This window comes from Micropterus dolomieu, linkage group LG19, assembly GCF_021292245.1.
Source record: "Micropterus dolomieu isolate WLL.071019.BEF.003 ecotype Adirondacks linkage group LG19, ASM2129224v1, whole genome shotgun sequence".
Classification (NCBI taxonomy): Eukaryota; Metazoa; Chordata; class Actinopteri; order Centrarchiformes; family Centrarchidae; genus Micropterus; species Micropterus dolomieu.
This window is the reverse complement of record NC_060168.1, coordinates 8,096,694-8,120,602: the sequence shown is the minus strand read 5'-3', so window position 1 is coordinate 8,120,602 and position 23,909 is coordinate 8,096,694. Positions and strand designations below refer to the sequence as shown.

The 23,909-nt window shown below is 42.6% G+C and overlaps 2 protein-coding genes across 6 annotated transcripts in view; both read left to right on the top strand.

The window, feature by feature from the left end:
* Positions 1-1,467: 1,467 nt before the first annotated feature.
* smad5 (SMAD family member 5) lies at positions 1,468-12,240 on the top strand. 2 transcript variants are annotated; one of them, XM_046030711.1, is made up of 7 exons: positions 1,468-1,713; positions 5,004-5,938; positions 7,349-7,636; positions 8,669-8,776; positions 10,039-10,260; positions 10,372-10,628; positions 10,757-12,240. In XM_046030711.1, the coding sequence occupies exons 2-7, from the start codon at positions 5,536-5,538 to the stop codon at positions 10,898-10,900; spliced, it is 1,422 nt and encodes a 473-aa protein (XP_045886667.1). In that variant the 5' UTR covers positions 1,468-1,713; positions 5,004-5,535; the 3' UTR covers positions 10,901-12,240. The 2 variants fall into 2 exon arrangements, with proteins under 2 accessions (XP_045886667.1, XP_045886666.1); XM_046030710.1 differs by lacking the exon at positions 1,468-1,713 and adding an exon at positions 2,090-2,240.
* Positions 12,241-12,808: 568 nt separating this feature from the next.
* syvn1 (synovial apoptosis inhibitor 1, synoviolin) overlaps positions 12,809-23,909 on the top strand; it is a 14,510-nt gene continuing 3,409 nt past the window's right edge. Inside the window, exons 1-16 of one of the 4 annotated variants that reach the window (XM_046031303.1) lie at positions 12,809-12,931; positions 14,897-15,048; positions 15,182-15,274; positions 15,377-15,529; positions 16,001-16,049; positions 16,511-16,614; positions 17,352-17,478; positions 17,842-17,941; positions 18,120-18,185; positions 18,399-18,515; positions 19,517-19,674; positions 20,155-20,301; positions 20,519-20,683; positions 22,453-22,636; positions 22,786-22,901; positions 22,992-23,877. In XM_046031303.1, the coding sequence (XP_045887259.1) occupies positions 14,917-15,048; positions 15,182-15,274; positions 15,377-15,529; positions 16,001-16,049; positions 16,511-16,614; positions 17,352-17,478; positions 17,842-17,941; positions 18,120-18,185; positions 18,399-18,515; positions 19,517-19,674; positions 20,155-20,301; positions 20,519-20,683; positions 22,453-22,636; positions 22,786-22,901; positions 22,992-23,209 (1,929 nt within the window). In that variant the 5' untranslated portion in view covers positions 12,809-12,931; positions 14,897-14,916 and the 3' untranslated portion in view covers positions 23,210-23,877. Of the gene's footprint in view, positions 13,004-14,896; positions 15,049-15,181; positions 15,275-15,376; positions 15,530-16,000; positions 16,050-16,510; positions 16,615-17,351; positions 17,479-17,841; positions 17,942-18,119; positions 18,186-18,398; positions 18,516-19,516; positions 19,675-20,154; positions 20,302-20,518; positions 20,684-22,452; positions 22,637-22,785; positions 22,902-22,991; positions 23,878-23,909 lie in introns of those variants that run through there. The other 3 variants (XM_046031304.1, XM_046031301.1, XM_046031302.1) reach the window with 3 other exon arrangements.

Here is a 23,909-nt window from a genome sequence, read left to right as displayed (position 1 = left end):
AAATTGGGCCCAAAGTGTCAATATTTTGTGTGGCCACCATTATTTTCCAGCACTGCCTTAACCCTCTTGGGCAATAGTTCACCAGAGCTTCACAGGTTGCCGCTGGAGTCCTCTTCCACTTCTCCATGACGACATCACAGAGCTGGTGGATGTCAGAGACCTTGCGTTCCTCCACCTTCCGATTGAGGATGCCTCACAGATGCTCAATAGGGTGTAGGTCTGGAGACATGCTTGGCCAGTCCATCACCTTTACCCTCAGCTTCTTTAGCGAGGCAGTGGTCGTCTTGGAGGTGTGTTTGGGGTTGTTATGTTGGAATACTGCCCTGCGGCCCAGTCTCTGAAGGGAGGGGATCATGCTCTGCTTCAGTATGTCACAGTATATGTTGGCATTCATGATTCCTTCAATGAACTGTAGCTCCCCAGTGCCGGCAGCACTCATGCAGCCCCAGACCACGACACTACCACCACCATGCTTGACTGTAGGCAAGACACACTTGTCTTTGTACTCCTCAGCTGGTTGCTGGTCTGAGCACTGACAGGCTGACCCCCCACCCCTTCAACCTCTGCAGTAATGCTGGCAGCACTCATACGCCTGTTTCCCAAAGACAACCTCTGGATAGGACGCTGAGCATGCGCACTCAACTTCTTTGGTCAAACATGGCGAGGCGTTCTGAGAGGAACTTGTCCTGTTGAACCGCTGTATGGTCTTGGCCACCGTGCTGCAGCTCAGTTCCAGGGTCTGGGCAATCTTTATGTAGAGCAACAATTCTGTGCCATGCTCATGCTATGAGGCGCCATGTTGAACTTCTAGAGACCAGTATGAGGGAGTGTGAGATCGATAACACCAAATTTATCACTGCTGCTCCCCATTCACACCTGAGACCTTGTAACACTAATGAGTCACATGACACCGGGGAGGGAAAATGGCTAATTGGGCCCAATTTGAACATTTTCACTTAGGGGTGTACTCACTTTTGTTGACAGCGGTTTAGACATTAATGGCTTTGTGATGTGTTATTTTGAAGGGACAGCAAATTTACACTGTTATACAAGCTGTACACTCCCTACTTTACATTGTAGCAAAGTGTCATTTCTTCAGTGTTGTCACATGGAGATATAATTAAATATTTACAAAAATGTGAGGGGTGTACTCACTTTTGTGAGATACTGTACATCTCACAAACTATATTGCTTGTACATAAAATGTTTAATTTATAGTATAGAGCAATATCTTGTGAAAATAAATTACATTTAAAATAAACCATGTGAACTTGAAATAGAATACCCTTTACCACTAATGTTACATCTCTGCATGAGATTGGAGAGGAAACACTTCAAGGAAGGCATCAAGAGAATCATGTTTTATTAATGTGCCAGTAAATGTAAATATACTTTAACAGCCCAAAGGTGGGTGTAGGTTGCCCACTAGTGGTTGAACATCGACACTGCAGTTCATTTGGACCCTTAAAAGTGAAAGAAGAATCCGCACTCCCAAATTGTCCTGCTAAGGAGTAGCGGTTCGTCTACGGATGCGGGTGGGAAATAAGAATTATTAGAGTGTTTAATTAAAGTTAAACGGATTAACAACTCGGGGGACTGCTAAAGCATCGAACAACTGACTACAAAGGACAACAATGCACAACAAACCACAGCACTCCAGACTCAGTGGAGCCAGCAACTTGTGAGACGTCCCAGAGCCGCAGCACGACCACCGTAAGAATTCCAACTTCATACACCGAAACACGAAAAACGTGTTAAGATCAGTGCTGGTGTTTGGTTTGTTACAAGTCCAGCTGCTGATGTTGCAATTAACGTTTATGACCGTGATAATGTAGCTGTAACTGTCAAAAGTGGAAAACGTTTGTTCAGTCGGAAAAAAGTCCTCTTAATTGTCTAACCGTAAGGGAAGCAAATGAACATTTAGAAAAGTTAGCCATTGCATGTCCAGCTTTTGGATATAAAACAGCTGTTTTAGCTTGTGTTGTAGTAGTATGTTTTAGGCAAAGTTACCAAATCCTCCTCACCTCAATCGCCAAAGAAAGCACTAGTTTGTCAGGAAAGCGGAGTAATATGCACTCCGCCTCTCCAGTCTACTTGTGTCCAGGATCTGGAGGACATGGCACGGAGAGACGGAGGGAAGAAGCGGTGGAAAAACGAGAGAAAATCTCTAAGAAAGTAGGAACTACCGCGTAAACGTTACAACAACACTCATCGCCATGGCTTGCGTGCATTGTTAGAAGGTATGTGTGTAAACGATCGTTAACTTGTTGTTACTGAAAGAGAAGAAGTGAACTCCAGTGAGATACATCAGCAGGGTACGCTGGGCAGAGGTTCGCCACTTTCCCTCTGAGGGCTGGGCTAACAGCTAGCATAGCTTAGCCTGTGAGAGAAGTTGGAAAAGTTTCTGGAATGGAGGAAGGGTGAAGTAGCTTAGGCTAATCGTTAAGAGTTAGAAAACCTGGGCTCAGAAAGTAAAAGTTAAAGAGGAAACAATGTCCTAAAGCGTTAAACTGTAAACTAGATAGTGAGAGTTCATATGAGGTATCGGAATATAAATTTAAGCTAACATTAAACAAGTTCTGTTAGCGTTAACGTAAGCTAAGCTATTAGCAATAACTCGAGGGTAATTTAACTGTTAGTTACATTAGCTTGCTACATGCCAGTGTGAGCTAATGCCACTGAAATAATCTATTATATATGACTCTGCATATTTTCGAGGTACAGTTAAATTACAGCAACACTAAAAGCTATTTTTACAACAGTTTGGGATTTGTGTAACTTTAGATGCGTCTTTCTGAGTCACTTTTCTCTGTTTCTCTGGCGTGCTAACGTTACCGAATACCTTCCATAATGTCTATTCCCTGTACTTCATACATGTCAAACATTTCAGACAGATTTCACACGGTCAACCAAGTAAGTATTCTTGAGTTATGCCATGTTGCGTGTAGGCCTTGTTAAAGCGAGAATGACTCATTAGTTTAACTCGGAAGAGACCAAACTGTGATAAACAGCTACTTATGCTGGCCAATATTGCTTACTAGCTCCAGGTTTCTTCTTTCCCTCTTTGTATGGAGGGGTTTGGGCTTTTGGAAAGAGCTGTTTCCAAAACAGTCTTGGCATGTTTTCTTAAACGGAAAATACCTTGTGCTTTGAACTATTAAAATGTATGAACATTGTGCAAAAAACTTCTTTTGGACAATAGTTGCATATAAATAATATAGCAGTGATTGTACCATGTGTCAATTTGGAATTTTCTTGGGACTGCATTTTTCCTCATACAAAATGTATCATATTGTTGATATCACAGTATACAATCAGAGGAGGAACTGCTGATGATTTCTGTAGGACAAACCACTAACTATTTTTAATTAAGGGCACCGGTCATTTAGGCTGTGTATCAGTAAATCAGGGGCTTCAGCCCCCAACCCCCCTTTCACAATGTGACTTTGTAAAATGTATAGTAAGTCGAGATTGATTTGATTTCTAGCCTTTGATGGTGAAAGCACAGAAGGCTATCAGTGTGAATTGTTATCAGTTTGTACAGATGATCAGCTTTATCTGAAGGGTTAGTAATTCAGATGCAAATCAGCGCTTGCAGTTGTCCATTCAGGTAAGTTACGCCTGCAACATGTTACTCAAACGAAATGTTTCTACTTGTTTCAGGGAGATTGAACATGTCCTTATGTTGAAATCTGTCCCTTGCCATTGCTCACCCTCTACAGTGAACTGATGAATCACTGTTGAACCAGTCTAAAAGGGGCTGCATCCAGATCTCTGACTGATCAGGCTATGTGGAAACAGATGCTGGAATGTAGTCTGGTGAATGACAGTAAAGGCAGTATTTTTTGTGTGTATGCCTACATTTTCTACTTTAGGCGGACCCCCCCCCGCTTTCATGTGTATGTAGAACAATGAGCTGTGGAAGTGGGTGCAGTGCTGTTGGACAGCTGTGTGCTGGAAGGGAGGGATCGGGGCAGAGATGGGATGAGGGAGGAAGCAGCTCTTTGTGGTCACATCCTTTTTGACTAAAGGCCGGTTTCACAAGCCCCCAAACAGCTGCTGCTGCAGGGTACATGTGTATGTCTGTCTGCTTGCTGCGGCTGCATGATATGGACAAAAGTGTTACATATCACAGCGTGGTTTGTTCCATTAGTATAGTCGTACATCAGGAAGACTGTTTGAAACACTGAGTTTCATTAGGAGATGGAAACAGTAGTTTATAGGGACCCTCAATGAAAACAAGATGCAATAGTTCATACATTTTTAAGGTGGTGATTCAGTATTATGTTTTTTTGTGGTTGTGCAATGCAGAAATGACTGAGATAATTTAAATCATATCAATAATGGCAAAATATATTAAATTAGAGAAACAGTTTTGTAAAACATGTCTTTATTCATTATTTTCCTTGTTACTAATTTGACTTCAAATTTTTATTTTTCATTTTATTCTCCTGTCTGGTGATAGACAAGCCAGGCAATAGGTTGCTTCTTTTACCACGACAGTATTTACAATCATCTGTGCTGCTTTTTTAACCTAACTAGACCTTGATTTTTTTTTTTTTTTTTTTTTTATGTAACAGGTGCTGTCCATACCTCTGCTGTCATCCTCACATTTTCTAGTGTGTATATACCTTGCTCTCTGGTAGACCAGCTTAACATGTTGATGGGGGCCATTTTCATATGCGTGACTGTCTGCAAGTTCTACATACAACACCTAACAGATGATTGTGTCAAAGTTTCAGTAAGACTTAGTCTCTTTATGGGAATTATGTGTCGACTCATAAAAGGGAACAAATGACTTTTTGATTTGATCATCCTGTTGAGTGAGAACAGTGTATCACATTGTGCTGAGGTTCAAACTTTATTCATAAATGAATATTAATTGTGATGTGATTTACAAATGTTAGGGATGCTTGCTTGTTTATCTATATCCATATATAATTCAGAACATCTGGGTGTATTGCTGATCTTTACATGTATCTGCTCTCTTTATTGTTTTGCAGGAGGCTGGTGGAGTAGAATACTCACTGTGCACTGGTTGGAGAAATCAATCCAGAGAGGAGCTGGGAGTTATTGTTGTTGAGAAGAAGTCACTTCCTTATTTAGCCTGTCAACTTGTACTGGTGAGACCTGCTGCACCACATCAGTTCGACAGAGGTCCTGATCCCAGCTCCTGCAGCCCCCCCTCCCCCTCCCTCCCTCCCTCCATCAGTGGTGGTGACCCAGCTTCGGACAGCTTGCTGCAGGGCCCTTCCTGAGCAGCAGCAGCTGCGTCCTGCTTGCTGACTCCCCTCCCTCCCCTGCTTCCTGTCCTTGGTCAGACAAGGCTAAAGTCCCCTCTCCACTACCCCACCCCTCATCTCTGTTGGCCTCTCATACTCTGACACATTCACACACACTGAAGTGGTTTCTCTTGTTGACCACACACTTAGGCAACTAACGCTAGTTGGATATCCTCAGCAGGGGACTTGTAGACCACCTTGGTCCCCCCTGGAGCGAATCCATCCCTTTTCTACCTACATTAAGGCCTCCAGCATGACCTCCATGTCCAGTCTCTTCTCCTTCACAAGTCCAGCAGTCAAACGCCTGCTTGGCTGGAAGCAGGGAGACGAGGAGGAGAAATGGGCAGAAAAGGCAGTGGATGCGCTCGTGAAAAAGCTGAAGAAGAAGAAAGGCGCCATGGAGGACCTGGAGAAAGCTCTGAGCTGCCCCGGGCAGCCCAGCAAGTGCGTTACCATTCCAAGATCACTGGACGGCCGGCTACAGGTTTCCCACAGGAAAGGTCTGCCTCACGTAATCTACTGCAGAGTGTGGCGCTGGCCAGACCTGCAGTCCCACCACGAGCTCAAGCCCCTGGAGGTGTGCGAGTACCCGTTTGGCTCCAAACAGAAGGAGGTCTGCATCAACCCATATCACTACAAGCGAGTGGAGAGTCCTGGTAGGTACTCATGTTGTCCCCGAATAGATTAGTCAAAGAACATCGACCTGACTGGGGGGGGGATGTTATACGGAAAGTTTAATGTTCAACGTTATTTGTCGTATTTAAATGTATAACTTGCCAATCTGTTTGTAACGCATAACTGAAACGGTGGGGAGGGTAAATTAATGGATAACAGCAAATATGAGACAGATTAGACCCGAGTGGAGCTCTGCACATCTCTTAGCTAGAGCTCTGCATAAACTGTGGAGCTGGAAAACAAATCCACAAAGGTCAGGAGGCTGTCATCACACAGGCCTGTTCTACCCACCCCCTCCATTTCACAGAAAATCAATATCACTAGCTCTTTTGGAGTCTTATTAGATTATATGCCTCAAGCACTCCAGATAGGGTGTGGCACCAAAGAGTAGCTTGCTAAATGCATAAACCACTCAGACTAAACTCACAGCACTTTCTCATCATTACTACCCCCACCACCACCCCCCACCTCTCTGTCAGTCACATCCACTGACAGATGACACTGAGGGGACAGCCTTTCTGACGCTGGGTTGACTTGGGATTCCCAGCTCTGTATTGACCAGTTGAAGGATATGGATCACATGTCGGTCAGGAGAGACTGCGTGTCATATCGTTTAAAGCAAAGCTTTGGAGTGAAAGCCTTGGAGTCATGACGTTTAAAGTCAGGAGATGGAAAATCAAGGCTGGGGAAACAAAAGTAATAAAAATAACATGTCTATCGTATTAATATCAAGAACACCATATCCAAAAAGGCTACAACACTGTCACGCATATTAACATATTTTGGCCCTACAGTGATTTGTTTGTGTGTTGTAGAGCCAAAGAATTAACCTATCAGTAAATCGATGGAAAATTAATTGATTCATTTAAGTAATTCATCAAGCAAAAACTCCAGTGTCTGTTTTAGCTTCTCCAATTTGAGGATTTGATCTTGGTCTGTGTTTTTTTAAATGTAATAACTTTGTTTTTGTTTTTTTATTGTTGGTTGAATGAAATAAGACTTCAGGGAAATTTTCACTTTCATTTTCTGCCATTTTATGGGTCAAATGATGACACGAGAAAATAATTGGTAGTTGCAGCCCTCGTGTTATATGTGGGTGTGCACCACGGCTACTTTTCCGGGAGTGTGCGCATCGAGGCTTCTCTTTCAAACATTGGCTGCATTTCCTTGTTGATAATGGAAAAGGATACATTATTAACAAGGAAAAACCTTTAAGCACGGTAAAAACCATACATCAACAGGTTTTCTGGTTAAAGATGTGTGCAGTAGACATGAGCTCCTTGCATATAATGACCGTTAGCTTTCTAAATGATGAGAAAAGACCTTTCTTCCCCTGACTGTCCTTAATTTAACTCATTTTCCTCCCCTGCCTTCTTTGTTCCACCATCCAGTGCTCCCTCCTGTCCTGGTACCGCGGCATAGTGAGTTCAACCCACAGCACAGTCTGCTGGTACAATTCCGCAATCTCACCCACAATGAGCCACACATGCCCCTGAACGCCACCTTTCCGGAGTCCTTCCAGCAGCCTCACAGCGGGGGCGGAAGCAGCAGCGGAGGAGGTGGAGGCGGTTCTTTTCCCATCTCTCCCAACTCTCCGTATCCTCCTTCTCCAGCCAGCAGTGGTACTTACCCAAACTCTCCTGCCAGCTCGGGGCCCTCCAGTCCATTCCAGCTCCCAGGTATGCCAAATATACTCGTGTACCTTACCCTAGGCAAGATGCCTAATTATTGTATTTTTCTGTTCACTGTCACATGGCCAACAAGAGGCTAGCTGTTAATAAACGCTAGTAGGAAAACATTTTATATTGGGATGTTTACAATCAAGCGACAGCAGACATTTACCAAAGATCAGATTAATCCATTTTAATATTTGTTTCATTTACAAAACTAGTCTAGGGTTTACCCGAATATCATACAGTTCCATCTTTATACCTACTACAAGTTTAAAACTCATGCACTTCTTCACTATGCACTGAGTGCCGTTCTTTACGGTACTCTAACCAGGTCAAGTTATTACGTTCATCCAAATCACGCTACACGCCTAAATGAGAACAAAGGAAATGCCAGCTAAGCAGTGTCCACCAGAGCCAGGGCTGCTGGCTGCTGTAAGGGCACTAACTCAGTGGACCAGGCAGCCTTTCTGTCCCATTATATCAGATGCATGTAATGTGAAGAAATATCACCCAAAGGAGACATTCCTTTCTGTCCTTTTCAGTAGCCTTGGTATACTGGAGAAATGACATTTGACAATTTGGATTATTCTCTCATTTCAATGTGTGTGCGGATGTTACTGCTGATGTGTGTGTCTGGTGACTAGTGCTCTATTCTGCTCCAGTCCAGATCTGCTGACGCATCAGATGGCTGCAGGCAGTCAGGCAGGAAAAAGTTTTTAATGGCAATTTAGGATTTGAGCTCCCATTTGTGCTGAAAAACCCTGATCGTCGTAGTCTAAACTCAGAAGCATCATAATCGTCGACATTTCCTCACTGCAGTTTAACTGGAGGTTTTTCGCATTGTTTTTTCTGTGTGCTTGGAAAGCTCATATTGCATCTCTGTCGGGAATGGGTTAGCATGTGGGTTAGCAAGTGAGGGATATGTGAAATCTGACACCATTTCCGGGGTACAGATCCTGTGATGAATGTGTGTGTGCGATTATTTGCCTGCAGCAACAACTGGTCTCATCCTCTCTAACTGCTCTCTTAATGTCTCAGCTGACACCCCACCCCCAGCCTACATGCCCCCTGACGAGCAGCTGGGCCAGGAGAGCCAGTCCATGGAAACGAGCAGCAGCGTGGTGCCGCAGAACATGGCCAGAGGAGGTGAGGGGTGCACACATTTAGACTGACTAAAAGAAATACAGATACTGTTTGAATCCAAAAGAACGTTTAAGTGAAGGGCAACTGCAAGTCCAGTTGCCCTTCACTTTAACCTTCTTTGGATAACTATGACCTAGATGACTGAAAACCTTCACAGACATACTGTTTGAAGTCTTATGAAAATCCAAGACGTGGCATAGCAGTTAACGGTACACACCGCTGAGGCATACAGTAAGCATAAAGCAAATGCAGCACACATAATAGTTACTGCTGGGGAGCTTTGTTTAAGGATGCTGTGGTGGAAGGCACAAAACTTGTACTGCAGTGGACCCTTTTCCAGGCCAGAGGAAAGCAAGGAACAGCTTTTTGTGTTGTTGAAATGAGCGAGAGAGCCATCCTTTTTATTTATTTTTTTTTATTTTTTTTTTGCTATGTGCCATTGTCTGTAAGAACACGCGGTAATTTCCATGTCTAAAAGTTTGTAGGGACAAGAATGTCCTCATCACATTTATTGCCCAGTCTTAACCGCAGTTTTAGATGTGTTTGAATCCAACATTCAGTCCTAATTGGAAGCCTGTATTTACAAAGAAGAAAATAAATGCTGTTCGGAAATACCGCTTCCAAGGCCAGACTAGCTAGACCTGTGTAATGTAAACTAGTAAGATTTCTATCCAGACTGTGGGGTGGACTGCCTCCATAGAACTGATTTGATATGTGAATGGCTGGGAAATGTATTGTTATTTAAAACCACCTGCTGTAGTTTTGCACTGTATGAAATGCTTTCTATAACAGGAGTACAGAGCTGCTTTGCTCTGAAGGCTCATGACCTACACATTTACATTTAGTCATTTAGCTGACGCTTTTATCCAAAGTGACTTACAATTGCTATATATCAGAGGTCACACACATCCAGTTGATCCCTAATTAATGAGTCCCGTCCCAAAGGGCTTTTGTAATTGTTAATATACCAGTATGCTGTATGATTTTTATGTTCAGTTAGCTAGAATTTTGAAGAATTTCTGTTTTTGTCATAATGGGAATTGAAGACATTTGGGCACTAGTAATAGAGACATAGTGACAGATTTATATACAGCAGTGAGACTCCTCACAGTACAACTTTGTAACTGAAAACATATTGTTTTATTATTATTTATTGCTTTAATCAATGTCTTATGCCTTCTAAATTATTTTTGTGTGTGGGAAGATGTCTTCAGCTAACTTTATGGCTCACCCGGTTTTGCCTGACCTGTTGCGCAATTTCCCAGATGTGCAACCAGTGGAGTATGAGGAACCGAGCCACTGGTGCTCTATTGTCTACTATGAACTCAACAATCGTGTAGGTGAGGCTTACCATGCCTCGTCAACCAGTGTGCTGGTAGATGGCTTCACTGACCCTTCGAACAACAAGAACCGCTTCTGCCTCGGGCTGCTGTCCAACGTCAACCGCAACTCGACAATCGAGAACACCCGCAGACACATCGGCAAAGGTACGGCGAACAGTCCCACGCAGCAGAAGAGGTGTTTTGGTATAAATTTTGTTCCTGCTGCACTGTGGTTTAAATGTCCTGACAGTCTGTTGTCTTGTCTCTGTTAACCAGGAGTGCACCTGTACTATGTGGGAGGGGAGGTGTACGCAGAGTGCCTCAGTGACACTAGTATTTTTGTCCAGAGCCGTAACTGTAATTACCACCACGGCTTCCATCCCACTACTGTCTGCAAGATCCCAAGCGGATGTAGCCTCAAGATTTTCAACAACCAGGAGTTTGCTCAGCTTCTGGCCCAGTCAGTCAACCATGGCTTTGAGGCGGTCTATGAGCTTACCAAGATGTGTACCATTAGGATGAGCTTTGTCAAGGTAAGTAAATAGAAGACAGGGGAGAACATAAAGCAGGCACAGTTAGACATTTCTCATCCTTTCTTTTAACAAGAGGCAAACATCAGCAGTGTCTGCGTCACTGTTAACTCTTTCTGCCTCCTCCATAGGGCTGGGGAGCTGAGTATCACCGACAGGACGTCACTAGCACCCCCTGCTGGATTGAGGTGCACCTGCATGGGCCCCTCCAGTGGCTGGACAAGGTGCTAACACAAATGGGTTCACCTCTCAACCCAATCTCCTCTGTGTCCTAATGATGGGACTTGTTGGAGCTTGGGAGGTCTTACTTTTTGTTTTTCTTTTTAACATTCTTTACTCCCCCCTCCAGTGATTTATAATTTAAGGTGGTCTTAAAGGCTGAACTGTTTACACTTAACTTTGGGAAGGGATGTTGAACTCTGGCTGGAAATTCAGCAACAGCAGCAGCCGGATTCAGTTGTTGAAACAGAGTAACGTTAAAAGCAAATGCGTGGAGGAAGAGAGGAACAAGGAATGCCCAAGTAGCAGTAACGACACGGACAAACTACTGCTCGACAATGCAACAACACCTGCAAGAAGTGAGGGCTCCATTGTCAAGTTTGAATCTAATTTTTGCATCAAGTTTTGTTTTCTTAAATGTTTTTATTTCTCTGTATGTGTAGTTTTTAACGAAGCAGAACGGTTTCACTACTCTGCCTTACGTCAGACAGACAAATTGGAATTTTACTGAACACTTTTCGTACATTGTTGTCTCAATGTCAGATATTTACAATTAAGATATAGACACGATAATGTTTACCATTAGGCTCAGATATAACATGCTTTCTTTTTATAGTCTGTACTGCTAGAAATGAACACTGAGCTACTGCCTTTAAGAGAAGGTTACGTATGCCAACCTGATCGTTTTCGATATGGGAGATCAATCACTGAACAAGTTTAACATGCCATAAGCTAACAACATTGTGAATGTTACATCTATTGCAATAGAAGTAGTCATTTATGATATAATCAGACAATGGACATCATCATTATTGATTCTTGTTTGTACTCTCGAGTTCAAGGAAGAGTGACTGTATTTTCAATACTCACTGTATTAACAATATTGTGCACTCATGGATTTTTTTTTTTTTTTTTTTTTTTGAAGGCATATTAAATTTTGGCGGGGGTACCAAGGCATTATGATAATTAACTTCATTAGCTCAATGAAATAAACATGTTATTTGGTAACAATGATTGTTCATATGGTCTATCTGCTCTTTTATGGTTTAGCGATTTTTGGCAGGATGCAAACGAGCAGAAATTATATCCTATCATACATGAAACATGTTCAAGATGGATGGACAGTAACAACAATGGCCATGCATGTGTACAGATGTACACAAGAGATTGATTCTGTTAATGAAATGCTGATTATAGATTTCCAACACATCTTGTTTGACTAGCTGTTTGATTTTTAACATCTAATAACAGTGATCCTACTGAAAAAAGTCTTCAGTTGCCATGGTAAACCCATAAAAGCACCATAGCAAAAAAAGGACAGTGGTGTCAATAAATCTAATGTGGCTCACAATAATAGTGTTCTTTATGATATTCAACCAATAAAAGTAAAATGTTATTGGTTGTGATGGGAAATTCATTCAAATGGATGTTATCCTAATCCAAGCATAATGATAATGTGACAAGTGTGTGTTTCAGAAAGTCACATACGGAGCTCGGGTTAACTGAAGAAGCCTGTTGATACGTGAAACATCTTCAAGAATGTCAAAGTTTCTATTCACATTTTCTTCTAGATTTGCTAAATTAAGGCATACTGATGGTTTAATAAATACCCTGGCCCCTGGAAACCGGCCTTGTGAAAAACTGATAAAAAACAGTTGCTAGTGGAAAGATCAAACCTTATCCCAGCAGATATTAAATCCGATGGTATATACATAATCTATCAAACAACAGACTACTTCCCATTGGTCCACGTTAGTATTACCGTAAATGTCTTAAAGGTGGGTCACCGAACATTTACAAATGCAACCACATTCACAAAAACAACAGAGAAAAGAAGGCAAATATTAAGTCTTTGCTAGATTTTATAGAAAAAGTCCCTTTCTAACAGATTTTGACACCAAGTAACAGAAAATAGGTACCATTTCAGTGATGCCTGAAATTACTCTTGCGTCAAATTACCTTAGCAGCCGGATGTGAGGTGGCTCCCAAGAAGCAAGCCAAAGATAAACACGTAGCCAGACGAAGAGGGGCGAGGATAATAAATATTATAGAGAGGGTAGTGTGGAACGATCGACATGGAGTAGCTGGTAAGAATAAAGAGATTTTAGTAGGCATCCGTAAATTAACCAAGGAGCAAGGCTTCAGCAGACATTGAGTCGGTGAGTCCTGCAGAGTACTGACAGCTGTAACGTTAGCAGCTAGCTAGCTAGCGTTAGCCACCTCCAGCTAACTAACCTAATTATGGTTACCTGTCTCTGACAGTCAGATAGTGTCTGGAGTAAAGTAACGCTACTACTTAGAACAAATATATATATTCAGCTTTTCGATAAGTATGTAACTAGCTCACTTGCTTAAGTTTCTCTCTTTCCTGGAAATCTCTCACAAGGTTCTGTTCGAGACTTAATTTTACCACATTAGCTTGAATGTTGAGCGAGCTGCGTTAGCTGAAATAGATTTTCCAGGAAGGCATATGTTGGCGTTTACTGAACATAAGCGAAGAGAAAATAGGTTGGCCAGTTTATTGGGTTGCTTTTAATGTGAGAAATAGGAGGGATAGGTGCTGTAGCCTCAATTAGTGGAAGTGCACACAATGCTAACCAAGTGCACTTTACTGCTTAGCATTTATGCAGGAGGAAATAAAACCAAACAAGCACTGGTTTCATTTTGAACAGTTAACCATTATGATGCATTGTGTTCTGTTATCTGGCCTAAGAAAAATAACTAACCGGATCCACTTAATACTTCAGCGACTTGGAGGTTTATTGAAAGTTAATGCTGCATCAATTTTAGTCTTTGCCAGTTATTTTAGCAAAAATGGTCACTTAAGCAAAATATTGTACAAAGATATATTTTTCCTTGAAGTCTCATTACTGAATGTGCTCATCAGGATGCTAATTTTAAAGGGTTATTTGTAAGAGTTGAGACATGTTGACCGGTGAACTTACTCAAACAGCCCTAAAGGCTCTTTGTTACTGAACCATGTGTAGTTAACACCTGAGAACAAGTGTGGTTTATGATAAACCCTGGAGGAAATCCTGACACTGTTCATTTGAAAAACAGGGCAGCGGTAAAGTAAAACCCATCCTGGCCCCCACAAATATTCTACCCCAATCAGTAACAAACATCGGTGTTGTCTGAGATATGGGACATGATACCTACATGGACTAAGCTGTGTAGGTCTAGAAATTGTCCAAACAGTTTCATTTTTTTAAAATGCCAAATTGTATTGGTGAGACTACAGCAGAAACTTCTCTTGCCAGATGGAAGCAGGGAGAACAGGCTGTAGCTGGGTTTGGTGTTGTCTTTTAGTATCCTTTAACTCAGTTAATGCATAACCTGCTTGTTGGAAAGCAGCAACATGAGCGGTAACAAAAAACCTTGAGATGTGGTTGGATTCTAAACAGATGATAACCCTGAAATGCATGTCTCATTTAGTGATAGCGCTGCAATCTGTGCCAAAAACTTTGAGGGAGACAAGGACGTTGTTAGCTGCTTACAGCAAACAGACACTCCTTTTTTAAACATCAATTACAAACAAATATAGAGGAATACAAACAAAGAATCAGCGTGGCTGTATCCTGAGCCTCCATAAACCTCCCGAGTATCATTATGCTTTAACCTCCAAAAAGAGTTTGGCCTGGGTGGATGGGGTGGAATGATTTTTTTCAGAAGCTATTATTTATGACCATGTAGTTTTCAGAGTAGATATCTCATTATGGATGAGTGACAGGCAGTCAAGGTTCTGCGGCCACATATTTTAAATGGATGTTAATAGATCGTTTAAAAAATGTAGTTGTATTGCTGTACGTATAAAAAAAATTTTGTTTGTTTATATATTTTTAACCTTTATTTATTCAGGGGAACTTTACACTTTTACTCAGACATATCCGCCTGAGTAAAATGAACATAGCAGAGAGATATCTGACCAAAAGATCACTTTCCAGCAAAGTGCTGCCCTTTACTTGCCTATTGCTCTGCTACATCACCCAGCTTTTTAATTCAACAACCTTCTTCTTTTCTCCCTTCATCTGTCCCCCTCCCCCACCCCCTAGTATCTGTAGCGGCGTCCAAAATGGTACGAGCAGCCTTGGTGACAGCCACCAGTCTGGCACTGACTGGGGCTGTGGTGGCACATGCTTACTTGCTCAAACACCAGTTCTACCCAACTGTGGTCTACCTCACCAAGAGCAGCCCCAGCATGGCGGTAAGAGCAGTGCTGAAGTGAAGTCAGATCTTGAGTTTGGTTTGAATAATTTTGAATATTTTTCCCATATGAAATCTCTTTTAATTTAAGCCATAGCAGCGGCATTGTGACATATTAGCTTTTCTGCCATCAGGTGTTGTACATCCAGGCCTTTGTTTTGGTGTTTCTGCTGGGAAAGTTCATGCGGAAGGTCTTTTTCGGACAGCTAAGGGCTGCAGAAATGGAGGTAGAGTTCTGTTTATATCGATGGGCTCAGTTGCAAATGACAATGTATCTAATGAGCCTCTTTGTTTATGTGCGTTCACGTGTCTTTCCTCTGTGCCATCAGCATCTCATCGAGCGCTCCTGGTACGCAGTGACAGAGACATGCCTGGCATTCACTGTGTTTAGGGATGACTTCTCCCCTCGCTTTGTCGCCCTCTTCACCCTCCTGCTCTTCCTTAAGTGCTTCCACTGGCTGGCTGAGGACCGGGTGGACTTTGTGAGTGATGAGAGAGAAACAGCTTCCTCGTCTTACTTTAGTACACAGTATACAGTCCATATAGGACATGGTTTAAAGGTAGAAAGGAAACATGGGACAAAGGATAGGACAGATGGTGTGTGGCCAAGGTTGCATACCAGAGTTGAACAAACATTGTCATTTGACATTTTCAGTTTCAGATTTAGTGTGAAGACCTCTTACTGTACTATTCTTTGATTTCCAACATAAACTATTTGATTGAAATGGAAAAATATTGCTTGGATGGAGATGGAGAGGATGTTGTCAGTGCAATAAGCTTTACCAGACAGTTATTACTGGACTGCAGTCAGGAGCAGGAACATGTTACAGGTTTCATTCAGGTTCACAGCTTATGATTCAATGATTAGGTAGGTGTATATGAGTGTGCATGTCATAAGTAACGTGTAAATAATGTTTTTTTACTGCGACTTTCAAATCTTTTTTTTCTGTCAGATGGAGCGGAGTCCAAACATATCTTGTATTTTTCACTTGAGAGTATTATGTAAGTACCTCTTATCAGCCACGTCATTCTTCCCACCCTTCTGTGGTAGCATTTTTTTTAAATCTTTGACTTCTTTCTGTTCTATTGATTCTACTTGTGAAACTTGTCTTAAGGCTACATGAAACTATGCAAATCATTGCTGTCTGCACATGAGGCCAGGTGCATCAGAGAGCACCAGAATGGTTGATGTCAACGGACTATATCAAAATTTTCTAAAGTTTGTAGCAATCCAAGTGACCCTCTGATTATATCCAACCTACTGTATTTAAATTCAGTTCAGTTTGGTTTCCAGAATCAGGCCCAGGAGTTATTAAAGTTTTAAAATATATGTCCTCCAGAAAACGTAGAAAAGAAGTGAAAGTGTATTTGGGGCAAAAACTAGGGTCCAAAACCGGGCTTCTATAGGTAGGTACTGCAACCCCCTCACTGAAGTGTAATTGAATGTTCTTTATTTCCTGCAGCTCTCATGGGACTGCTGGCTGTCATGGACTTCCTGTTTGTCAACCATGCGTGTCACAGCATCATTACCCGAGGAGCCTCAGTCCAGCTTGTTTTTGGATTTGAGGTTTGCAACACAAGTTGAAGCTGAATTTGAGCCCTGTGTTTTTAACAGTAAAAATGCTTTATTTTTATTTTTTTTACCCCATCTTTGGTCATTTTAAAAGCTTAGTGGGTATTTTTCAACCTGGACACTATTTTCCCATGTTTTTATGTCTGACTATTTGGAACAACATCTTTTGGATTTGGAAAAGGATCCCTACAGAGACAGACCTTTTTTAAAGAGTAAGATCCTTTTTGTTTAACCAGAAACATCGCTCTTGTCAAAGCCACCACACTCCATTGATAAAAACAGTAATTTTACCTCGCAGAACACGGGAGTTGCTGGTCTACGGCAGGTCAGTTTGTCTGTTTTACTGTGTGATTTTTGGTGTTATTTAAACACCAAAGTCACACAGTAATAACTGGCTTTGAATAGATCACTGTTGCTGGTTAAACAAAAAGGATCTTACTCTTCTTACTCTGTCGGCGCCAAAAACAAGCACTTTAGTGGACGTACTTTAACGGTGCGTAATTACCCACAAGGAATACGTTGCAGCTAAAGACTGCAGAGAAAATGTTAATAATAGTAATAATAAAATGGAAAAGGCAAACCCTGCATTGCTTAAACACAACCTCTTGCTTTTATTCGTTTTGTATTGTTTTCTTATGTGCCCACATGGTTGCAACGAATAACACTTTCTAATTTACACGTATACGCACAACAGCGGACACACGTTTTCAAATCTGCTCTCTGTCCCTCAGTATGCCATCCTGCTGACCATGGTGCTGACGACCTTCATTAAGTACCTTCTGCACACTATCGACCTGCAGAGTGAGAATCCCTGGGACAACAAGGCCGTCTATATGCTCTACACTGAGCTCTTCACAGGTACTGGATTCAGCTGATAATGCAGCGTGGCCTCAAACAAAAAAAGTTATGGTGGTGCAAACATGCGCAGAAAGAATGTATTCATTCTGACCAGAGACAAACGACCGGATTAAACGTTGACATGGTTATTAGGTGCTAACATTTTCCTGTTGGATTATCAAAGGTTTACACCACCCCTCTCAACCCGATTGCAAATTCCTTTAGATCGAGCCCAGCATCTTCCACATGAGGGATTTTATTCTGACTGGGCTTTTATTCCAATTATTAGTGGAATATTATGGTCCATGTAAAAGCAGATACTGTGTGTGTAGTTACAGTGACAATACAGTGGCAGCCAGACTCAAATAATAGCTTTTGTTCCAGGTTTCATCAAAGTGCTCCTGTACATTGCCTTCATGACCATCATGATTAAGGTCCACACCTTCCCCCTGTTTGCCATTCGCCCCATGTATCTGGCTATGAGGTGAGCAGCTGTGTGCGTCTGTGTTTGTGTTATTATGTTTTTGTTACTCCCTCTACAATACTTTCTGTTGTTGTAAGGCGGAGTTCTCACACGTCTAATTATTTTATTAGTATTGGTCACTGGATATTCAGGAGTTACGTTTAAGGCATGTTTTGAGTTCTTTTTCTTGTTCTTTCAGGCAGTTCAAGAAAGCTGTAACGGATGCTATAATGTCTCGGAGAGCCATCCGCAACATGAATACACTGTGAGTAATGTCTCCCGATTGCACGGTATTGCATTTGTAAAAACAATGATTTCCCAGAGCACATTTCATATTAATTTATATATTATTTAGTTAGGCAAAATATGGTCAGATTGGATTTTAATTCTCATTTCATGACATGGACTATGGCATATGTGCAAATTAATGTCACTAGAATCGCTTTTCTTTTCTCTTCACATTTTTGCCTGTGTTTAGATATCCTGATGCTACTCCTGAAGATCTGCAGGCCTCTGACAATGTCTGTATCATTTGTCGAGAGGAAATGGTCACCGGAGCCAAGAAACTACCTTGTAATCACATTTTCCACTCCAGGTAAGTCCCTGAGTCAGCTGACTCAACAGGAACAATAACTAGACTGCAAACAAACAAAACAATGTACAGAGATCAGATGTATCATCTACAGGAAGTTCCTGTATTTAAACAATGAACAAGTCAATGTATCAAATTAAACAAGATTTAAAATAAGACTTTAGTGTTGCTTGGTGTGGTTGCTATTTGTTAGGGCTTAAGTAAGGACGATTAAAAATGTAGGTTAATTATACAGCGCATCTGACCCGTTTTTTAACAGTCATGCAGTAACAGATTCATGCCGTTGTCATCTTTGTGTGACAGACTTGGTCGCCAGACAGAAGCGCCATGCGCCTCTTGTTAGGGTCCTGCTCACCAGTCAGAGCGGGCACAGGGCGTGTACATTTTACAACAACAAATGTAGGATAGCACAGCCGCTGCCTGTATCTGTTTGCCTGGCGCCATTTTGTGTGCTTCAACTACGGAGAACAGCTCCTCGTGAGCCGGTTTTGTGACGCTCTCCGCAGGCTACATATCCTACATGGAGCATTTGAGCGTTTTGCCTGCCTGATTTTAGTGACTTGTTTCAAATTTTGTTAATTTGTTCAGCTGTTATTGATTTTTGTGCTTCTACCATGATTAGGTAGGCTACGTAGTTAAATTGTTTCTTTTTGTCTGTTTTAACTGTGTTTATTGTTGATATGATACGATCGGGCGTATGCACAGGGTGTTTTATTTTGAAATTCGACCAGATTCTCTATGCCGTTCTGCGTCTGACTTCCTGTCCGGTTCATCTGCTCTGTGGTGCTTGACGCTGCTTCCGTCAAAAATAGACTGGCAGTGAATATTAAACTTAAGCTAAACGTAAAAAAATAAAATAAAAAAAAATCTCAAAACGAATCGTGATCGCAATATCTGGAAGAAAAATCGCAATTTTTTTTTCCCCAAAATCGTTCAGCCCTCCTATTTGTTTGTTCTTGTAGTACTTGAAATAATGTTGGATTACCCTCCCTTCCTCCCCACAGCTGCCTGCGCTCCTGGTTCCAGAGGCAGCAGACCTGCCCTACCTGTCGCATGGACGTTCTGCGTGCATCTAATAACAATCAGACTCCAGCCCCCGCTCAGGTCCCGCCCCCTGCTCCTGCAGCCCCCGCCAACGCCCCAGCAGCCCCACCTGCCAACGGTGAGAGACAAATCCAGTGCACATGATTACAACCTGTCTTTGTTGTCTTCTTCTCACCACTACATGAAGCCAACCTACACCCACATGTGGGTGCCCTCAGCTGTAAAAAGCCACTGTACAAGAGTAAAGCAGAGCTGAGAAATGCCTTTGAGGCAACTTATGCAATACTGCACATTCCAATACCGGAGAGTAATATTTCACCTGTACCAGTACTTGTTTGACCGGCTTAATGTACCTTTTTAGATGTATGTTATGGGGGCTTTTTCACTTTGAGAAAATGTTTACATTCGTTATCCATAGTGACTTTAAGTTTTGACATACTAGTCCAGAAGTCTTGGTACAATGTGGTCATTATATGAAATGGACTCGGTTTAGTTAACAAGTAGTCTTATGAGTCATGTTGACCACTTTGCAGAGCATATTAAATGTGTTTAAGCAGCATCTGGTAAATACATCTCTTTTGTTCCGTTTCCTCTCCAGTAGCCCCAGGAATGTTACCTGGGTTCCCTCCTGGCATCTTCCCCTTCTGGGGGCCCTTCCCTGCAGTGCCTCCTCCTGCTGCACCAGCTGCAGCTCCTGGTGCTAGTGATGCACCACGAAGCAGCACAGAGGCCACACAGGCAGCTGGTAAGGATACCTCATGCTCTCCTGCAACAAATTACCCACGCCAATTTTCCACACCACAAAAGGGGAAAAACAATCTCAAAGTATTTGAAAGGTTTAACAATTCCTTGTTGAGTATATTTCACCAGTACCAATGTTACAGTATCTGTACCTGTATTGGTTCATTTAATTTTCTACTCTGGCATAGCGCGATGTCTACCCAAAATGTTTGTTTTTTCAGGTACCAGCCAGCCCACCTCATCAACTACAGACGCTGCTGCAGCTGCTGCAGCTGCTGCTGCTGCTGCTGCTCCGGGATCAGCAATCCCGGGCTTCCCCTTCTCCTTCCCCCCTCCTCCCTTCCCCACTGCCCCATGGCTCCCCATGCCACCTCCTCCTCCATTTGGTAAGCACAAACACTCTGAACTGTCTTTCAGATTAAAATGAACATAAGCTTGGTGACTTGACACTCTATAGAAAATAAGTAGAAAGACGGGGTGAGCACAACGTTAACCTCTTCCTCCCCAGCTAGTTCTGGCAAGAAGGGTCCAAAATTAAAGAGAAGATTCCGCACCTTTTATGTGGCTGTCCAGTCAGTGTTGATGGTAAATGTAGTCAGTTGAAGCAATGCATTCCTTAGTGTGTTATATCAACCGAGGAAGCAGAGTTCTCCTGCAGGTGCAGCTATGCAGGTAGTGTCTACATGTACCAGGATGCATTGCATGCGAGCTTCTGACACCCGCTCTGATCAAGCTAGCTGCTGGGTACTAATCAAATTTACACAACGTTGCCAAGGATATTAACTTCTGCATATTTTCACATGAAGCTATATCGTTATCATCAGGGCATGTCTATCAAGTACATTTACATGCAGGAGCAACACACATACACCGGTAGAACAGGCTTCTTTATAACAAGTAAGTTAACACTTGCTGAGCTAGAGCTGCAGTGGGAAGTTCCACAAAAAGCACCATTAAAAAAACTGTTACCAGCATCCAACCTACTAATCTTGCTATTTCTGTGGTTTAAATGAGGCTTAAAGCTCACACAGTTTCTCTTGACTGTCCCTCAATAGTACAACATTAGTCCGTGATCACCCCAGCCTGCTAACTTGTAACGCTAGCTATAACTTTGTTGGCCAAAACATAGCGTTAGGTTACAAAAATACTCACTCGTCTTTTCCACTTCATCTTCGGGATGCCCGAAGAAGGTCTCCAGCATACTTAAGTTGAATTGAAGAGCAAAACTTTTACGCATAATAACGCACACTGTGGCTCTCGGGGTTGGCGTTGGCGACATCATCCAACAAAAACTGACCGCGCTGAAATTCATTGCAGCAGAATGATTCGACTTCTGTTGGCATTGGAGAGCAATTTAAGCAAAAGCACCATCATTAGCCGTTTGTCCTCGGCAGCCCGGGTTGTGGAAGGTCCCCGGGGGCCATATCCTCTTGCACAGCGGTGACTGCAGCGGCAGCCTCGACCTCTCGCTGCATTTCTTCTGTCTCGAATAAATACATCTGAATGTCCGAGTCACTTAACTTAACTTTCCATAAAAATGCTGGTCTTCAATCAATTCTGTTTTCTCACAAAATTAGTTCCACCACATACAAGCAGGTCTTATTTGTCGAGTACTCTCTTCCGCCACAAACTCACTGATCTCATTTATTTTATTTGCCAACGTAGATTTTCTTTTAAATTTATAGTTTTGGCAAGTGGTCGGTGGTAATTTTGAACCCTGCTGTCATGCCGCTATATTAGAAATAATAGGGAAATGTGCAATTTTAGATTTATGTGGATGAGTCCTATTGTTAACATCTTACTTCTTCTATCAGCCTTTGTTTAAGGAAGTGCTGTGCATTATCGTAACATCAACTATCCGGTCACACTGTGTGAAAGTACCATTTCCCACTTTATTTATTTGTCAAAATGCAGCATTTACAGTTGTATCTAAGAAGCAGCCATCAATAAGTTAACCCCAATATGATACAGTAAACTACAGTGAAGACATTCAGCTGCAGTAACTCCCTCTCAGATTGACTGATAATAAAGATGAACGGTATTTGTAGAGCACTTTTCAAATCAAGTTACACAGTTTCACACGGAGCAACACTTTTAATAGTTCCACATTTTAAGTTCCACTTACATTCTGAGTGTTGCCTCTCCTCCCCTCCAGTGTCATCAATGCCTCCGCCTCCTCCGTCTCTGTCCCGGCTGTCAGAGGAGGAGCTGAGGGAGCTGGAGGCAGAAGGCCGAAGGGGCCTCGAGGCCAGGCTCCAGTGTCTCCAGAACATCCACACCCTGCTGGACGCCGCCATGCTCAACATCCACCACTACCTCAGCACGGTGGCCACACTCAAGTAACCGAGCCTTCTCTAGTTGAAGTCGCGTGTGCTTTATTTTATTCTTTTGACAAATAAAGCTTGAATTGGTTGTTAGAAGTAGCTAGCCTACTCATGTTGAATTAAGCGTATGCTTCATTATCCTTCTGCTGCTGTGTTCTCCACAGTCCTCCTCGGGCTGGGGGCAGCGCTGGAGAAGCCAGTGGGACAAACAACGCTGCTTCATCTCCTGCAGCTGGCGGCAGCACGGACAGTGCCAGCCAGGAGAAGGACTCTCCCAGCTGTAAGTAAACTGACACTTCACATCAACACCCAAGATGATTAAACAAAAAACCTTGGACCCTGACTTGATATATTTTTTTTCTGTTTCCAGCTGAGCGGGTCGAGGGAGCTACAGTCTCCTCTCAGCTACCTGACTCTACTTCTCCTGCCTTGGACACAGAAAGCAAAGAAAAGATGGACGAAGGAGCGGTGTCTGTGGGGGACGAGGATGGAGAACCCAACGCCGCAGAGCTGAGGCGCCGCCGCCTTCGCAAGCTAGAGACCGCAACATCGTCGTCAGCATCGTCCTCACCCCCTCCAGACAATTGACCCGCGTTCTGACTCAGACATATTGCTCTGGACCAACAGGAACTCTGAGCTGATTGACCGTTGCTTTGGGTCCTCATTGCCTCTCGTCCTCGTGGCTCTCGCCTTCCACAGGCTCAGGTTTCTAACTGTGTCGAGTTGGACTCGCGCTACTGGGAGTCGCAATGATCTTTACCGCTTATCTGGACTGTTTGTGTCAGAAAGCAATAGCACGACTTTGTCTTTTGTTTTGCCCCCACACCCCCCCAATGACTACTGCAATAACGCAGCTGCAGGTTTGTAGGTGTAATCAGGTGGAAAAAGGAATTCAAATCCAGTCATTTTGGTCAACGTGAGAGAGACTTGAGAGATTTGTGTTTGGTAGTTTTTACTGTCGGTGAGGTCTTTGCCATCACTTAGATTTTTTGTTTAATTCAGCTTTCTTCAGTATAACGGTGGTCGCATTCACCACATCAACATGTTACAAAGCACCTGGATCGGGGTCGGATCCAGTGACTTCAATCAAGGGAAGATGATAAACGCTTTTGGCTTTCTTTTTCTTTAACATTCATCACTCTTCTGTTGCCACTGCAGACGCTGTAACACAATGATTTATTGAATGTGTACATACTGTATAAAGAGTTTTAATAGGATGATCTGTACATAATGCAGAATAAACTGTTCGACTGAAAGGCAGGGGCATAACATGTCTATTGATTTGTAT

What these genes read in the sequence shown, in the direction of transcription:
- smad5 (XM_046030711.1), top strand. Translation starts at nt 5,536, where the DNA reads ATGACCTCCATGTCCAGTCTCTTCTCCTTCACAAGTCCAGCAGTCAAA. An exon ending in CAGTCCATTCCAGCTCCCAG is followed by an intron (nt 7,637 to 8,668) that starts GTATGCCAAATA and finishes TTAATGTCTCAG; the next exon opens with CTGACACCCCACCCCCAGCC. An exon ending in TTAGGATGAGCTTTGTCAAG is followed by an intron (nt 10,629 to 10,756) that starts GTAAGTAAATAG and finishes CCTCCTCCATAG; the next exon opens with GGCTGGGGAGCTGAGTATCA.